Here is an 18,285-nt window from a genome sequence, read left to right as displayed (position 1 = left end):
ATCTTTGAGAACCGGTCAATCACCATAAGGATAACAGTGTTGCCTTGGGAGTTGGGCAATTCCACAATGAAATCCATAGACAGGTGAGTCCAGGGCCTCTCTCCATTGGGTATGGGTTGTAGGAGGCCCACTGGAAGGTGTCGTGGAGTCTTACTCTGAGCACACACGGGACAGGCAGCTACGAAGGCAGTAACATCAGCCCGTAGACTAGGCCACCAGAATTGTTGGGAGATGGCCCAAATGAGTTGATTCTTCCCAGGATGGCCAGCTGCCTTGGGAGAATGGTAAGTCTGGAGCACTGCAGTACCAAGACTCTCTGGGACAAAGCAGCGGTCACAAGGTTTATCAGGAGGAGCATGGACCTGAGCAGCAAGAATTTTGTCACCCAAAGGAGAAGTAAGACTGGTGCGAACCGTAGCCAAGATACGATCAGGAGGAATCATAGGAACCGACTTCGACTTGGAAGTGGAGGAAAATTGTCGTGACAAGGAATCAGCCCTTACATTCTTAGTACTGGGTAAGAATGAGACAATGTAATTAGAGCTCGACAAGAAAAGAGCCCATCGCGCCCTTCTGGGAGAGAGTCGCTTAGTCTCAGACAAGAATGTAAGATTCTTATGGTCAGTAAGAATAAGAACGGGCACAGTGGTACCTTCAAGGAGATGTCTCCATTCTTTCAGGGATAAAATGATTGCCAACAGGTTTCTGTCACCAATCTCATAATTGCATTCAGCAGGTGACAATTTCTTGCAAAAGTAACCACACGGATGCATAGCGCTCTCAGAGTTAGGACGTTGAGACAGAAGGGCGCCAACTCCAGTCTCAGAAGCATCAACTTCTAGGACAAAAGGCAACGTAGGATCAGGATGTGCCAACACAGGAGCAGAAACAAAGGCTGCCTTGAGAGTCTCAAAGGCCTTAATGGACTCTGTAGACCAACTCTGTGGGTTACCGTCCTTTCTGGTCATATCAGTCAGAGGCTTGTCCAGAGACAAGCAGTTACGAATAAACTTCCGATAGCAGTTGGCAAAGCCCAGGAAACGCTGCAGAGGACGTAAACCCACGGGTCAAGGCCACTGTAGGACTGCCGACAGTTTCTCTGGGTCCATCGAAAAACCAGCAATAGAAATGACATAGCCCAGAAATGTAACCTGTTCACGATGGAACTCGCACTTCTCCAGTTTACAATAGAGATTGTTCTCCCTTAGTTTCTGAAGTACACAACAGACATCTGTGCGGTGGCTCTGCAGGAACTTGGAAAATATGAGGATATCATCGAGATAAACCACCACACACAATTGCAAAAAATCTCGCAGGACATCGTTAATAAATTTGTGGAAAACCGCCGGGGCGTTACAAAGGCCAAAAGGCATTACCAGGTATTCATTATGGCCTGTTCCGGTATTAAACGCAGTTTTCCACTCGTTGCCCTCCTTAATGCGCACGAGATTGTATGCCCCTCTCAGGTCAAGCTTTGTGAAAACCGTTGCTCCCTTGAGGCGGTCAAATAATTCTGTAATCAATGGAATCGGGTAGGCATTCTTAATCATGACACGATTGAGACCCCTGTAATATATACAAGGTCCCAGTTTACCACTCTTCTTTTTCACAAAGAAGAAACCAGCACCAGCAGGAGACGAGGACTTGCGGATGAAACCTTGAGAAAGTGCATCAGCAACATACTCCTCCATGGCCTTATCCTCCAAGACCGACAAAGGGTAAACCCGGCCACGAGGAGGTATGGCACCAGGTTGAAGGTCAATTGCACAGTCATAAGGCCGGTGTGGAGGCAAACTACTCGGCTTGACCTTTATCAAAGACATCGCCAAAATCACAGTACTGTCACGGTGTGACCAGGAGAGAACCTCAGCATGGAGCCAATCAAAAGAGGGGTTGTGCCTCTGTAACCAAGGATAACCAGTAACCAGAGGAAATCTGGGTGAGGAAATAACTTGGAATTGGATTATCTCATGGTGAAGAGCCCCTATGGCCATGGACAACTGAACCGTCTGCAGCGGAATCGAGTGCTGTGAAACAAATGCAGAATCAATGAACAGGCCTGCAGCCCCAGAGTCAATTAGCGCCTGTATCTCGATGGACAACTCAGCCCAAGAAAGGGTGACCAAAACCAGGGGCTTATCCTTCTGGATAACTGGGTACGAAACAACGCCACCTAAGGTCTGTCCATGACAGGACCTCAAGGTTCGGGCGTTCCCTGGATGGGTAGGACAAGACTTCAAAAAGTGACCTGCCTGGCCACAATAAAGGCACAATCTCTCCCTCCTCCTAAAGCCTCTCTCATCCGTAGAGAGACACGTGAAGCCCAGGTGCATAGGTTCATCTTCACTGACCAACTCGCTACCAGGAGGCATGGGAGGTGAGGGAGGCATGGGTGGGACTACAAAGCTCGGAGGCAAACGTACAGGAGGCTTCTGCAAGCGCTCCTTAAGAGAAAGTCTTTCTCTGAGTCTGGAGTCAATGAGGATGGCAAACGAGATCAAGCTCTCCAGCTCAGTGGGTATATCTCGGGCTGCTATCTCATCCTTGATGGAATCCGAGAGACCATGAGAAAAAGCAGCCACGAGGGCCTCATTGTTCCAAGCAACCTCTGCTGCCAGAGTACGGAATTCAATGGCGTAGTCGGCAACAGTTCTCGTACTCTGTTTGATGGACATGAGGCACTTGGCAGCAGAAGCAGAGCATGCGGGAACGTCAAAAACCCTTTTAAAGGAGGCCACAAACTGAGGGTAACTCAGGACAACAGGTTTTTGCGTCTCCCATAGAGGGTTAGCCCAGGCCAAGGCTCTCTCAGAAAGCAAAGATATCATGAAACCTACTTTGCTTCTGTCTGTGGGAAACGCCTGGGGCAGCATTTCAAAGTATATCTCAGGCTGATTGAGAAACCCTCTGCATTGAACTGGATCGCCCCCAAATCGCTAGGGAAGCAGAGCAGAGCCCGACATACCTCCTTATAGAGGTAATACTCGAGGCGGGTGCCTGCACAGAGACTGACACAGCAGCAGGGACGGCCTGCGACTCAGGTTGTACCGGAGCAGCCACCGTGGTGGATTCCAGGTGAGCCGTGCGATTCAGGAGCGTTTGTAACGCCAAGGCAAACTGATCCATACGGTGATCTTGCTCATCCAATCTGGAAAAAAATATTACCAACAAGTGGATTGACTGTATCTTCTGAATTCATGGCCTTCACGTACTGTCAGGAACCATGAAACAGACAGAGACAGAAGTACAATCAAATCACGCTTGTTAATTAATAAAAAATAAAAAGGTAAATAGAAAAAAGCGTAGTCAAGCATAGCCAGAGTCCAATAGCCAGATCGGGTAGTCAGACAGTCCAAAGTTCATAAACCAGATCATGTAATCAGCCAGTCCAGACGTCAGGGATCCAAGGAGAGCAACTGCAAGCAGAATAGAAGCCAGGAGGGATGTCAGCAAGCCAGTCTTGAAACAAACAGCAGGAGATGGTTCCTAGTGATGTGACCAATGCGAAGGCAAAGGAAAGAATGAGCTGGAAGGCTTTAAATAGGCAGGTCAGACGAGCATCATTGGGAACAGCTGGTAACTGTGGAAAGAGAAGAGAGCTGGCAATTAGCCGACAGCTGAGTGGCCAGCCCAGAGGAGGAATGGTTAAGCCAGCCCTGACAGTAATACAATCTGATCACTTTAACTACATCATATTATCTTTATAATTACCACTTGCACCGTGTTGCCCAGTGTCTCCTGGACCTATATCGTCAGGGTAGAGTCCCTCATCAGATCCCACCAAAGACCCCTGGCTGGTAGGGCACACCAGTTGGGGGGGGCAGCAAACCGTCCCGGCGTGACTTACGAGGAGACATGGGTGTCTAAAACGTAATAATACAAGAAAGAAGATGAATATGTATCCAGGAAAACCAAAGGGCTACATCTCAATGTGGTTCACATTGATGCTACTTTGAAATCGTGTTACTTCACTTAAAGTAGTGCGATTTCAAAAAAGCAGGTCAGCATGAGGGCTGAGTCACTGCTTTGTTATGTAAAAATCATATATTCATTGATGCTGGAAAGTACAGCTACCACTGTACTTTCAGCCACTGCTACTCGCATTCTGGGAAGTGATAGTGTTGTTTATCAGCCCTACCTAGCCATGGGCTTTGGAGGTTCAAAACTTCCTTGGCAAACCAAAGGTTTCAAGCCTGCTGATATAATTCCCTTCCACATGAAGGACCACCCCATGGTTTTCATCAGAGGCAAGGTGACATTGGATGGCTATGTAGGTGGTAATATTAAAAGATTACAAAATAGAATTTCCTTCATTTCTTCTCATGTCTCACGAAAATTAGACAGGGACTTTTGACTCTGGGGGTCATGATCCAATTCCTCTAAACAAATCTATTCGGTGAGTTGTTCCCTCCTTTTATTACTTCTTGGCCTCCATTGACATAAGGGATGTGTATTTGCAGTTTCCTGTGTTTTTAGGTTATTTTTCTTTACTGTGCTATGAGTGACAATCACTTTCAATATATATATTGTTTTTTGATCTTGCCTTGACCCCAGATAGTTAGACAGCCATACCAGTTCTTGGCCTTGCTCACCCCAGAGGTATTCAGGTATTCCCAACTTCTTTTGCTATGAGAGCATAACTTTCTGGTCTTAAACCTCAGTGTTTCAACCATGGTGTGGACCTTCGAGAACTTCAGATGGATCCTAAACATTGAGAAGTCATCTCTGATTCATTTGCATCGCTTAGAGTACTTGGACCTTTTCATTTTGGATATTCTTTCAGCCAAGGTTTTTCTACCTCTGATAAGTTGAAATGACTGCAGTCATTTTCAACAATTTCAATTCTAACATCAATACCCCCAGCAGAGCTGTATGGGTGTGTCAGGGTTGATGGTATCCACCAAAGCCATTCCATTCCACTCAAGAGTCTTGCAACAGTACATTTCATGGCGTCCGATAAATCCAGTCCGTCTCTAGATGACGTGATTAGGTTACATTTTTGAACTAAGTTCCCTTTCATGGTGGCTTCTATCCCCAGCGTTGTCTGCGGGCAAAATGTTTTGTCCCTTTACAATGGAAGATTGTCACAACCTGTCCTGGGTTGGTGCATAGTTCTGGGCCCTCTGTTCTCAAACATATTCATTCTCTGGAAATTGGCAATTATGGACTTGTTAGCTTCTCAGTTTAACAAGAAGCTGGACAGAATTGTCTTCAGGACCCGATCCTTGTCTGAAATACCAGATATGGCAAGCCAGGGTGAGTCATTGGAACAAATTGGTGTAACTGCTTCTCACATCTCAGCCCCTGTATACGTGACTGAAGATGCATTTTCCTCCGCCCTGCTGGGCCTAGAGGGAAGATTAGTGGCTTTATTCGAATCCTCCATACAAAAAGATAGGAAGCGTGTTAGATCCCCCTCCCCACCTTAGACCCATTTGCCAAGGGGACAGTGAGTAGAGTATGAGGTGTTACCCTCAGGCGATCAGGAAGAAAGACAAATCAATTACTCCTCTGCAGAGAAAACAACGGTGGATGAACCTTTTTCAGCCTCACAATTTGTTGCTGGTACAGTCGCTTTCGGAAATGGTTCATTCCACTTTCAAGCTAACCCTAACAGTCAGCTGAAAGTTTGGTTTCTTCTTTGGGTTCCTTAAAACCTTCACAGCCTTTGCATGCGTTTCCTGTCCATGCATTACTAGAACAACTTATTTATGCTGAATGGGATCACCAAGATAAGCATTTTCTCCCTCCAAAGAGATTCTCAGTTCTCTATCCTATGGAGGAGAAATTCACCAAAAAATGGAATGTACCAGCAGTTGACACTGCAATTTCCAGTGTGAATAAAAGCCTAACTTGTCCAGTAGACAATGCTCAAATGCTTAAGGATCCAACAGATAAAAGGTTGGAATTCCTGTTATAACCCTCTTTTTCTTTAGCAGGTGCCATTACTCAGCCTGCAGTCACTGCAATAGGCATCTGTCAATCCTTAAAGGACCAGTTTAAACAGGCCCATAAAAAGGTTCCTGTACAGCAAGCCTGGGATTTGGCCGAACTACCAAGAGCATTATTTTTTGCCATAGACGCCATTAAAGATTCTATTCACCAGGATGTCCCACCATGCGCTTGTGCTACTACACATGCGTAGAATCCTGTGGTTAAAAAATTGGTCAGCCAAAGCACCATGCAAAAAGCTCCTGACTGGTTTTCCTTTTCATGGGGATCGGCTATTTGGGGAGGATTTGGACAAATACATCCAAACAATTTAAAGTGGGAAAAGTACTCTTGCCAGTTAAGAGAAGCAATAAACGCCCTTTATTTAAACTGACTCTTTCTCTTGCGCCAGGGGCATCTGCCTCTAGGCAGTGGCGACGGTCTCCGCCGTCAGACTCTAGAGTAAAGCCTCATGGTCAGGCCCAGGCACAAAAGAAGTCCTGGGGATGGAAACTTGCAAAACAGAATTCTAAAGCCTTTTTATGAAGGGCACCCCCCCCCCCCCCCCAATACTGCAATACTCAGAAGTCTGGCAAGAGGAAATTGAGGACAGATGGGTCAACTTCATGGTGTCTCTAGGGTACAAACTAGAATTTCGAGACTTTCCCCCGTTCCCAAAGATCCAGGGAAAAGGCAATCTCTGTTTCAGGCACTAGACCGATTACTCAGGGGGTGATCATACAAATCCCCCACAGAAGAGCAAGGTTTGGGGTTTCATTCAAACCTCTTTAAGATACCAAAACCGAATGGAGTTGTCAGACCCATTATAGATCTAAAGAATCGAAATCAGTTCCTGAAGATCTGCTCCTTTTGCATCTAGTCGATCAGGTCAGTGGTTTCTATCCTACAAGGAGGAGAACTTTTGGTGTTTATCAACATCAGGGATGCTTTTCTGCATGTCCCTATATTTCCTGCTCGCCAAAGGTTTCTGTGGTTCGAGGTAGAACAGCACCATTTTAAGTTTATAGCCTTGCCCTTCAGGCTAGCTACAGCATCCCCGGGTGTTTACAAAGGTTCTGGCCCCAGGTTAAGGGCATAACAGTCTTAGCGTAACTAGACGATCTATTGTTAATAGACCATTCGGTGGCTCGCTTGGAGCAAAGCGTGCACATTAGAGCTAGTTACCTGTAAAGTTTAGTTTGGGTTCTCAACCTAGAGAAGTTTTCCTTATAACCGCTACAAAGGCTGGAGTACTTGGGTCTGATCATAGACACAGCTCAGAAAAAGGTGTTCTGGCCTCAGGCAAAGATCAACTCCATAAGAGAGCTGGTGCAGATGGTCAGGTCGAAAGGAGACCCCTCCATTCGCCTTTGCATGAGGTTGTTAGCAAAGTTGGTGGCTTCATTCGAAGCGGTTCTCTATGCCCAGTTCCATTCGAGACTGTTGAAAAACAGAATCCTGTCTGCTTGGAAGAAAACAATTCAAGCTTTAGACTTACCAATGCGGCTGTCCCAAAGGGTGTCCCAAAGCCTCAGTTGGTGGTTGCTAACCCAGAATCTGCTTAAAGGAAAATCCTTCAGACCAGTTATTTGGAAGGTGGTAACGACAGATGTCAGCCTTTCAGGCTGGGGAGCAGTGCTAGAAAAGACAGCTGTCCAAAGACAGTGGTCAAGAACTGAAAGGGCCTTGCACATCAACATCCTAGAGATCCGCTTAGAGGGTCTGGCTCTAAATGCCTGGACATTCAGGTTACGGAGTTGTCCTGTCAGGATACAATCCGACAATGCCACAGCTGTGGCTTACATCAATCACCAAGGGGGCATCAGAAGTCTCACAGCACAGAGGGAGGTGAACCATATCCATCTTGGGCAGAAAGGAATGTTCCATGCCTATCAGCAGTTTTCAATCGGGGAGTAGAGAATTGGCAGGTGGACTTCTTGAGACACCAGCAGTTTCTCCCAGAGGAATGGTCTCTTATCATGGGCAGAATTCTTGCCTTTCTACAATTAGGGGTAGAGATGAAGTTGGCCTTGAGTACTATTGAGGGCCAAGTCTCAGCTTTATCTATTTCAAAGACAGCTTGCTTCACACTCTTTAGTCTGGGATTTTATGCAAGGGGTGATGCGGCTTAATCCGCCAGTTAGATCACCTTTGAACCCCTGGGACTTGAACTTAGTTTTGGCAGTGTTACAAAACAGCCATTTGAACCAATACAGCATATTCCCTTAGTCCTTCTGACAAGGAAGTTAGTGTTCTTAGTGCCTATATCCTCAGCAAGGAGGGTTTTGGAATTGGCTGCTCTTTCTTGTAAAGAGCCATACTTGATTATTCGCAAAGACAGAGTGGTGTTTCTGCCAAAAGTGGTCTCAGGTTTTCACCTGAACCAAGATATCCTGCCATAGTTTTTTTCAAAACCATGTTCCAGGGAAGAGAAGTCACTACATTGTCTTGATGTGGTGAGAGTGGTCAAAGTCTATATAAAGATGACTGCTCTGATCCGGAAGACTGATGTCTTATTTATACTGCCAGTAGGTCCTAAGAAAGGACGGGCAGCCTCGAAATCCACTGTTGCTAAGTGGATTCGGCAAGTTATAATTCAGGCTTATGATTTAAGGAGTACGATTCCACCTTTTCAAGTCAAAGTGCACTCTACGAGGGAGGTTAGTGCTTCTTGTACAGTGAGTCACCAGGCCTCCATGGCTCACATATGTAAGGCCACAACTTGGTCTTCAGTACATACATTCACCAAGTTTTATCAGGTGGATGTAAGAAGGCATCTGGGTGCAGTGTGCTGCAGGCAGCAGTATAGGTCCTCAAGTCTGGGGGTGCCCTATGGGTTGTGTCTCCCTCTCCACAAATAGTATTGCTATGGGATGTCCCACATAGTGATTTCTATGGTGCTCTCTGTCCCATGATGTACGATAAAGAAAATAGGATTTTTATAACAGCTTACCTGTAAAATCATTTTCTTGGAGGGCATCACGGGACACTGAGGTCCCTCTCCTCTTTCTGGGGTTTAGGTATATTGCTTGCTACAAAAACTGAGGTACTCCTGGTAGGAGGAGGGGTTATATAGGGAGTGAACTTCCTGTATTGGGTATGCCAGTGTTCATCACCTGAAGGTGCCTATATACCCACATAGTGATTACTATTGTGCCCTGTGTCCCGTGATGTACTGCAAGAAAAGGATTTTACAGGTAAGCTTTTATTTAAAAAAAAGGTGAACTTATTCTTTAGGACTTGGACTGAAAGGGCAGAGCATTCACTGCTTTATCCAGAGCATATCTGCATCTGAAAACAAACCTGTCCAGTATGTTGAATCAGGAGGCCAGAAGATCCACATCTGGCATCCCCTACCTGTGACACGGTGGCAGGGACTATTCCTTAGAATCCAGTTGCTGCTGGCTGAAGTACTCTGACTACCAGTTGTCCACGTCTAGGATGCAAATGGCAGACAAGGCTGTAATAGCGAATTTTGCCTTTAACATTATACTATATACATTTCTTGCTACTGCCCAACTTCTGGTTTCTGCTTGATGTATGCCACCGTGATGAAGTTGCCTTACTGAATTTTGCTTAGGTCACCCTGTGAGATGGGATGTTACATGTTGGAGGGACAGCAAAATTGCTCAGAACTCCAGAATGTTGATCGGAAGAGAGGTCTATTCTGATGGGCAAGTCGTCTGCACATACAGAGCACTCTTCTCCAGTCTGTCTGGCTTCCGTTGTGAGGAATGCACAAGAGAACAAGTTGGGTCTGTTAAGTTGTCTAGAGACTGAACTGATTTGTCCTATGACACAGAATGATGTATTGAAGGGTCTAGAGTGGAACTGCCTCCAAGAATGCTACCATTACTTTACTGTAAAATAACAGAGATCTATGGCTCCTGAACTGAGTCTGAGTTTTGCAGTGGACAATTTTAAGGTTGTTTTTAAAGGAGCAAAACTTTGGTCTGGGTTTTATTTAGGATAAGGTCTGAGATGGGGCAAATGATTCCTTTTGGTTTTTGAACAGTGAAAAGATTGGATTAAAAATAATCATTAAAGGAAAAAAGTTTTGGGGACTTTAAATGAGGCTAGCACCAAAGGGATGTCTGCCTCCATCCCTATCAATAGTATACAAAAGGAGAGAACAAAATTGGGACTTTGAATGAAGCACACATCAGTAAGAGAATAAGTCAAGTGACTATAATATTTATTTTGTATAGTCCATGATATGTTATAAAGACATTTTGGACATCAACCTCTAAAATGCTCTAGGCATACAGCCTCCACACAATAAATCATGGACTAATATTTCATAATACTTTACAATCCAATAAACATTCACATAAAGCACAAAAAACAGTAAATGCATGTATATATGTTTTTTTGCTGTGGTTGAACCCAAAAATGGGCAAGATAACCATGGTAACAAAATAATAAATAAAAAAATGGATTAAAAATGAATCGGAGAAGATCCTATGAATCTTGATATTCCATGATTGAGATAAGAGATAATGGCTAAAGGCTCTACGCGTTTCGCGGTATTCCAACCGCTCATCAGGAGCATACATCATGGAATAATTCTAAAAAATGTATAGAAAGAAAAAAGAGATTTAAATTATTTGATAAAAATTGGCAGAGTAGTTTGATTAATATAGTTAATTTGAAGGCTGGCCGTCCAAATCACGTCCGCATCAGCGGGCCAGTAAAATAGTATCAGGATCCTCAAAAAGAGCCGTAGTTCATAGCCACCAGGCACCGAGGCGGCCTGCGGAATAGGTAGCCACCACCACGGGGCACTTCCACGGTGGGTAGATGCAATGCTTGTGAAATAGATGAAAATATCTAAGTGAGGAAACTATGTGAAACAGACCACATATGGATTGGATTAAAGATCCTGAAACCTTTCTGATTTTGGCACAATGGCAGTAACACTTTGGTTCAAAAGGTTTTGCAAGAGTAGCATGGAAGTCTGAAAGCATAAGCACTGATACAGACAAGTCTTGTAGACCCACTTCTAAGCAGGTATCCATAGCTTGCAGACTTGCAGTAATAAGAGGCTCACAGTGTGCAATTGTACTGGACTACTCCCTTATGGTCGGCTTGGTAGCGTGAATCCCAGGAAAAAATGTGAAGGATTTCCTTTTAGTTTGAGAGGCAGGATATTTGAGGCCTTCTGCTAGAAAAATAAGGGCTCGTACCACTAAAGCCTGCAGGGAGTGGGAAGAGTTATACTTGCTTGGCCAACACCTGTCTCTCTATATCTCACTCACTGGAGCCCTGGGTTGTGGAGGTTGCAAGAGCGACTGGTACAGGCTCTCAGCAGCTTGGTGAGAGGCTAGGCACCGTTGGATCACGAACATATTGTCACGATCTTGCCCCAGCCTGGACCGGCTCTGTGACATCAGCAGGCTTCAGCCCGTCGTTTGCAGAAAACTGGTCACAGGAGTGCATAACAGAAGTACAGTCATACGCCTTTGGCTGTAATTCTCCTTTAAGCTTTGACAAAAAAATAAAATAAATGGAAGCTGGTTGGTTTCTATGAAGAGCTGCACCAGATTTTGCACCCCGTTATAGTAAATCAGCCCCTTTGTGTGTGTATTTTTTTTCTTGTGATTGTTTGCTGGGACATGAGGCTGGGGTATCCCAGATTCGAGCTTTGCAACCTCTGAAGCATTTAGTAGATGCAGTTGTAGTCTCATGTATCAAGTCATCCATTAGTGCATTGGACTGAAGATTCTTTCAAAAAGTTAGTATCCCGCATTAAATTTTTGTATTGCTTTGCACTTTTAGACATATTCCTTTTATTTATTTTTTATTTTTTTAACTTGCAGTAGGATTTTGCTTTATAGTGTAGTGAATGAAGCAACTGGCAGCAGTATATTGTTATGGAGGCACGCATTTAGCATACCATTATATTTTACTGCTGAATTTTGTAGCAGACTTTTGGCTCAATGTTTGTACAGTGAAGTAAATAATCTGAATAATGTATCATACTGACTATATGATAAGGGCACTTTATATAAATATTTATGGGTCTGCTTGTATACAAAAATTGCTTCTTTGTTCAGATTTGCAACAGCCAGAGACTAAGTGTACAGTAGCTAAAAATGTAATACAGATAATGCAGAAATACTTGTAGCAAGTTGGCTATTATCAGAGATGTTTAAAAGGGATCTGTCTAGAGAAAAGTGTGGAGGTGGCAGTTGCCGAATTATTATCGTTTGAGAATGTTAAAGGATATGTACACTTTTAAAAAAATAAATAAAAAAAAAAACAGTTTTTTTTGGAGCCTGTAAAGCATTTTTTCATCTGTCTGAGGATCAGATCGGGTGACGACGGACTCTACGGTCCGTCCTCATCCAATTCCCTATAGGGAAGAGCGGTGGACCAGTCATCTGCCTGCTCAGCGGGTATCGACGGAGTGATCCCTGCTGAGCAAGCGGATGTTCACGGGGCGGATCATCACAGACCTGTCCCGTGTGAAAGGACCCTTACTTGGACACAGCACCTGTTGTCTTTACCCAAATAAACAAATAGCCCATTGACAGTGTACGGACCTCAGTGCCCATGTGAATAAGAAATAAACCTTGCTTCACTTGCATTCTCTGCATTAATGTAAAGAAAAGCCCCACTAACTGGTCTCTAAACATTTGTCTCCTCTCACTGATCCCGCACTGAACTGGCTGCAGCACCACTTCGTGTACTCCCTGGTTTCACAGGAGACTAAGGCAACGGCCCGAGCTATAGGGGTGTGGCCATAGGTGTGCGCATCCTATTGCATTAGGGTGTGCACTCCATCGCTCAAACACACATGCCTTTCTCTGTAGCCTCATTATCACTGGATAGTTAATGAACTGAATAGTGCTCTGTGCTGAGCAGCTCCCTGTTCACTCACAAACTCAATCATTGTAAACACTGTTTACTATGCTTCAGTTATGAATGAACAGAGCGAGTTTGTGTTCACTGTGTTCATTTAGAAAAGGAAGGGGCTGGTAAATTACCTTCTCTATTCTGAAACATCCCCCACAGTAGCCATGGGGAGGAGGGAAGACCGCAGCACTGCGGGGGGGGGGGGGGCACAACCCTGGAGAAGCCCAGGCAATAGGGGAAATTGGCACCACGCCTGACACCTGACACGCCTCCTGCGCACGCCTATGGATGTGACCGAGTTGGGCTGTGGGAATTTATGGACTATCACAGCCCATCTCAGGAGCAGACCTGCATGAATGTTCCTTAACCACTTGCCGACCGCCGCACGCCGATGTACGTCGGCAGAATGGCACGGGCAGGCATAAGCACGTACATGTACGTGATTTGCCTCCCGCGGGTCGGGGGCCCGATCGGGCCCCCGCCCGGTGCCTGCGGCGGTCGGTTTTCGTTCGGGAGCGATCCCGGACGAGGGGACGGCCATTCATTCATGGCCACCCCCTCGCGATCGCTCCCGACGAATGGAAATCCCCGGTGACATCACTTCCTCTCCTGTAATGTAAACATAGGAGAGGAAGTGATGTATTCTCTCCTCCGTGTCGGTATTTTTCGTTCCGACACGGAGGAGAGCGGATCAGTGAGTTGCACCAACACATCCCACACACAGTAGAACATGCCAGGCACACTCACACCCCCCCTTTACCCCCCGATCACCCCCCCAATTACCCCTGCCCCCCAGTCACAGTGACACCAATGTCATTTTTTTTTTTTTTTTTGCATTGGTGTCATTTGTGACTGTAATAACTGTTAGGGCAGTTAGGGTTAGCCCCCTTTAGTTCTAATGTACCCCCCTAACCCCCCCAATAAAGGTTTAACCCCGTGATCACCCCCCGTCGCCAGTGTCACTAAGGCTGGGTTCACATTGCAGCGGTTTATGAGAACGAATGTGATTCGCACCGCACTGCAGTGCAAATCACATCCGATCTCTGTGCGATTCGAGTTAAGCCATTCGCCGCACCCGCCACACCCGCCGCACCCGCCGCAAATTCGCACGGGACCCTTTTTTTGGCCCGCAGCAGAATCGGATCGCATGGGTGTTCACACCATGCGATCCGAGTTTGCAGATCGCACTGCGATATGCGAACTGATCTGGGGGTGTCAGTAACATTTCACTGACACTCCCAGCAGTTCGCATAGGGCAGTGTGAACTGCCGCCGGGAGGCATGCGATGCGGGAACCCGCCGCGCATTCGTGGCGTTCCCGCATCGCTCCAGTGTGAACCCAGCCTAATAAGCGATCGTTTTTCTGATCGCTGTATTAGTGTCACAGGTGACGCTAGTTAGGCAGGTAGGTATTTAGGTTCGCCGCAGCTTTTTATAGCACCAGGGACCCCCATATACTACCGCATAAAGCCCCCTGATTGCCCCCTAGTTAACCCTTTCACCAGTGATCACCATATAACTGTTACAGGTGACGCTGGTTGGTTAGTTATTTTTTTATAGTTTCAGGGCACCCGCCATTTATTACCTAATAAAGGTTTAACCCCCTGATCACCCGGCAGGTGTCATTTGTGACTAATAACTGTTAGGGCAGTTAGGGTTAGCCCCCTTTAGTTCTAAGGTACCCCCCTAACCCCCCCAATAAAGGTTTAACCCCGTGATCACCCCCCGTCGCCAGTGTCACTAAGGCTGGGTTCACATTGCAGCGGTTTATGAGAACGGATGTGATTCGCACCGCACTGCAGTGCAAATCACATCCGATCTCTGTGCGATTCGAGTTCAGCTATACAGATAGTATGGCTGAATTCGTGTCGCACCCGCCGCACCCGCCGCAAACTCGCACGGGACCCTTTTTTTGGTCCGCAGCAGAATCGGATCGCATGGGTGTTCACACCATGCGATCCAAGTTTGCAGATCGCACTGCGATATGCGAACTGATCTGGGGGTGTCATTAACATTTCACTGACACTCCCAGCAGTTCGCATAGGGCAGTGTGAACTGCCGCCGGGAGGCATGCGATGCGGGAACCCGCCGCGCATTCGTGGCGTTCCCGCATCGCTCCAGTGTGAACCCAGCCTAATAAGCGATCGTTTTTCTGATCGCTGTATTAGTGTCACAGGTGACGCTAGTTAGGCAGGTAGGTATTTAGGTTCGCCGCAGCTTTTTATAGCGCCAGGGACCCCCATATACTACCGCATAAAGCCCCCTGATTGCCCCCTAGTTAACCCTTTCACCAGTGATCACCATATAACTGTTACAGGTGACGCTGGTTGGTTAGTTATTTTTTTATAGTTTCAGGGCACCCGCCATTTATTACCTAGTCTCACTAGTGTACCCCTAAATTTAGGGGTGTCTACTTTCTAAAATGGGGTCATTTGGGGGGGGGGTTTGTGCCATCTTGGCATTTTATGGCCTTCAAAACTGTAACGCCCTTAGAAAGCCTGAAGGCGGTGCTTGGTTTTTGGGGCCCCGTACGCGGCTAGGCTCCCAAAAAGTCCCACATATGTGGTATCCCCGTACTCAGGAGAAGCAGCAGAATTTATTTTGGGGTGTCATTTCACATATGCCCATGGCATGCGTGAGCAATATATCATTTAGTGACAACTTTGTGAAAAAAAAAAAAAGTTTGTAATTTTCCCGCAACTTGTGGCAAAATATAAAATATTCCATGGACTCAACATGCCTCTCAGCAAATAGCTTGGGGTGTCTACTTTCTAAAATGGGGTCATTTGTGGGGGTTTTGTGCCATCTTGGCATTTTATGGCCTTCAAAACTGTAATAGGTAGTGAGAAGTGAACTCAAAAAATTACGCCCTTAGAAAGCCTGAAGGCGGTGCTTGGTTTTCGGGGCCCCGTACGCGGCTAGGCTCCCAAAAAGTCCCACATATGTGGTATCCCCGTACTCAGGAGAAGCAGCAGAATTTATTTTGGGGTGTCATTTCACATATGCCCATGGCATGCATGAGCAATATATCATTTAGTGACAACTTTGTGAAAAAAAAAAAAAAAAAAAAAAAGTTTGTAATTTTCCCGCAACTTGTGGCAAAATATAAAATATTCCATGGACTCAACATGCCTCTCAGCAAATAGCTTGGGGTGTCTACTTTCTAAAATGGGGTCATTTGTGGGGGTTTTGTGCCATCTTGGCATTTTATGGCCTTCAAAACTGTAATAGGTAGTGAGGCGTGAAATCAAAAATTTACGCCCTTAGAAAGCCTGAAGGCGGTGCTTGGTTTTCGGGGCCCTGTACGCGGCTAGGCTCCCAAAAAGTCCCACATATGTGGTATCCCCGTACTCAGGAGAAGCAGCAGAATTTATTTTGGGGTGTCATTTCACATACGCCCATAGCATGTGTGAGCAATATATCATTTAGTGACAACTTTGTGTAAAAAAAAAAAATAAAATTTTTTTTTTGTCATTATTCAATCGCTTGAGGCAAAAAAATAAAATATTCAATGGGCTCAACATGCCTCTTATCAATTTCCTTAGGGGGTCTACTTTCCAAAATGGGGTCATTTGGGGGGGTTTTGTACTGCCCTGTCATTTTAGCACCTCAAGAAATGAGATAGGCAGTCGTAAACTAAAAGCTGCGTAAATTCCAGAAAACGTACCTTAGTTTGTAGATGTGACAACTTTTGCGCAAACCAATAAATATACAATTATTGACTTTTTTTTTACCAAAGACATGTGGCTGAATACATTTTGGCCTAAATGTATGACTAAAATTGAGTTTATTGGATTTTTCTAATAACAAAAAGTAGAAAATATCATTTTTTTTCAAAATTTGCGGTCTTTTTACGTTTATATCGCAAAAAATAAAAATCGCAGAGGCAATCAAATACCATCAAAAGAAAGCTCTATTTGTGGGAAGAAAAGGACGCAAATTTTGTTTGGGTACAACATTGCATGACCGCGCAATTACCAGTTAAAGCAGCGCAGTGCCAAAGTGTAAAAAGACCTCTGGTCATTTACCAGCAAAATGGTCCGGTCTGAAAGTGGTTAAAATATGACTGTCTATGGAGACACCCATAGGAAGTAGGAGAAGGCAGTGCTGAGTAGGGAATGCTCTGTGCAATATCATTGCAAAGAGCAGGTAAGTATAACCTCTCTTTTATTTTAATTAAACAAAAAATTGCCTTTAGAATCGCTTTAAACGGTAACGGAAGCATCAAAATGACAGCCCTAGGACCCAACTTTAAGGAGCTGCAAAAAATGTATGTTCTAATATATGAATTTGATTCATAGGGCTTCCGATGATCATCAATTTGAGCAATTTGTTTATCTCGTTTATTAGCATAATAGGCTTCTTTAATTTAATTCTCTTTGAAATGTTTAAGTAAAGCTCTTTATTGTTTTTATTTTCAGCTGCTGTCTGATTACGAGATTTGCTGTCTGGGAAGTTTCAAAGATATGACTCGAGGTGAGTTCCTATGATGAAACTGGTACTAACTATAGGATGGACATATTCTGCTTTCCAGTAACAACTGGTGTGGGTGACCATATGGGTAAAATTCTTTCTGTCTCATGAAAGAAGCACAGCTTGCTGCATTTTTGTAATATAAGTAATATATGTTACCATGGTAGCAGTGTCATCCTAATCTTTGGCAACATGTCAACAAACCTAAAGAAATATATCTTCTATGCACAAGGCCAGCTGTGTTTATACAGGGTATGCACACAGTAGCTCCTAGTTGAAGAACCAGAGTTACAAGTCCTGTGCATAGAGCTCAGTCCACAGAGCAACCAGAATCTTCTTTGTTAATCAACTACCCTTATAAAGCAGAATTTTCACACTCACTGTCCACACTTCAGGCCTTTGGTGATCTGCCTTGAACGATTGGTATTGACAGAAGAATCTCAAACAATGTGGTTGCACCTACTGGCTGCCATAGGCATTAAATGCAGTAGGATGTGCAAGCACAATGCAACCACCCTCTGGCATAAATAGCAGCTGCCCGGTCTGTAAAGACAAATGGTTGCTGTGTATATAGCTTATGTAGAAGGAGACGGCACACTGCAGACCGTCTGGTGAGCTATATACTCCGGGGCACACATATGACCGGGCTACTGCTGTCTGTGTCACAGTGTACCATGACTGACAGCCACTCTGTACTGCTCGGGTGATGGGTCTGTCTGGAATGCGTCCAGCAGTCCCTACAGGAGGGGTAAGTATGTTCCACCTGTCAGCAGGATGGAGCAGCTAGGCATTCCCTGGGAGGTCGACTAGGGGGTCTCCCACTCTCCCTTTCTTCTCTCCCTGTCCCTTTCCTCCTCCCCATGTGACTGGGCGCATGGGGGTGCGGTGCACGTACCTGGCCAGGGGTGCTCTGGGTCCTGGCAGGGGGCTGCGCTGGGTGTTGGGTGTCCGCTCATCCTCTTCCCTGTTTCTGGGCCACGGTGGGGTGTTTGTGCTGTGTTTGACATGTGGGGTGGCTGCTGTG

General features: G+C 45.4%; 1 protein-coding gene across 2 annotated transcripts in view; it reads left to right on the top strand.

Moving 5' to 3' along the window:
- BRCA1 (BRCA1 DNA repair associated) overlaps positions 1 to 18,285 on the top strand; it is a 353,109-nt gene that overhangs the window by 305,482 nt on the left and 29,342 nt on the right. For both annotated transcript variants that reach the window (XM_077459504.1, XM_077459503.1), the window contains exon 20: positions 17,210 to 17,264. In XM_077459504.1, coding sequence (XP_077315630.1) covers positions 17,210 to 17,264 — 55 coding nt within the window. The remainder of the gene's footprint in view (positions 1 to 17,209; positions 17,265 to 18,285) is intronic.

This window comes from Lithobates pipiens, unplaced genomic scaffold, assembly GCF_037356315.1.
Source record: "Lithobates pipiens isolate NorthernLeopardFrog02 unplaced genomic scaffold, aLitPip1_a1.2 Scaffold_28, whole genome shotgun sequence".
Classification (NCBI taxonomy): domain Eukaryota; kingdom Metazoa; phylum Chordata; class Amphibia; order Anura; family Ranidae; genus Lithobates; species Lithobates pipiens.
The sequence above is the reverse complement of the archived record's forward strand: the minus strand, read 5'-3'. Positions and strand labels throughout refer to the sequence as shown.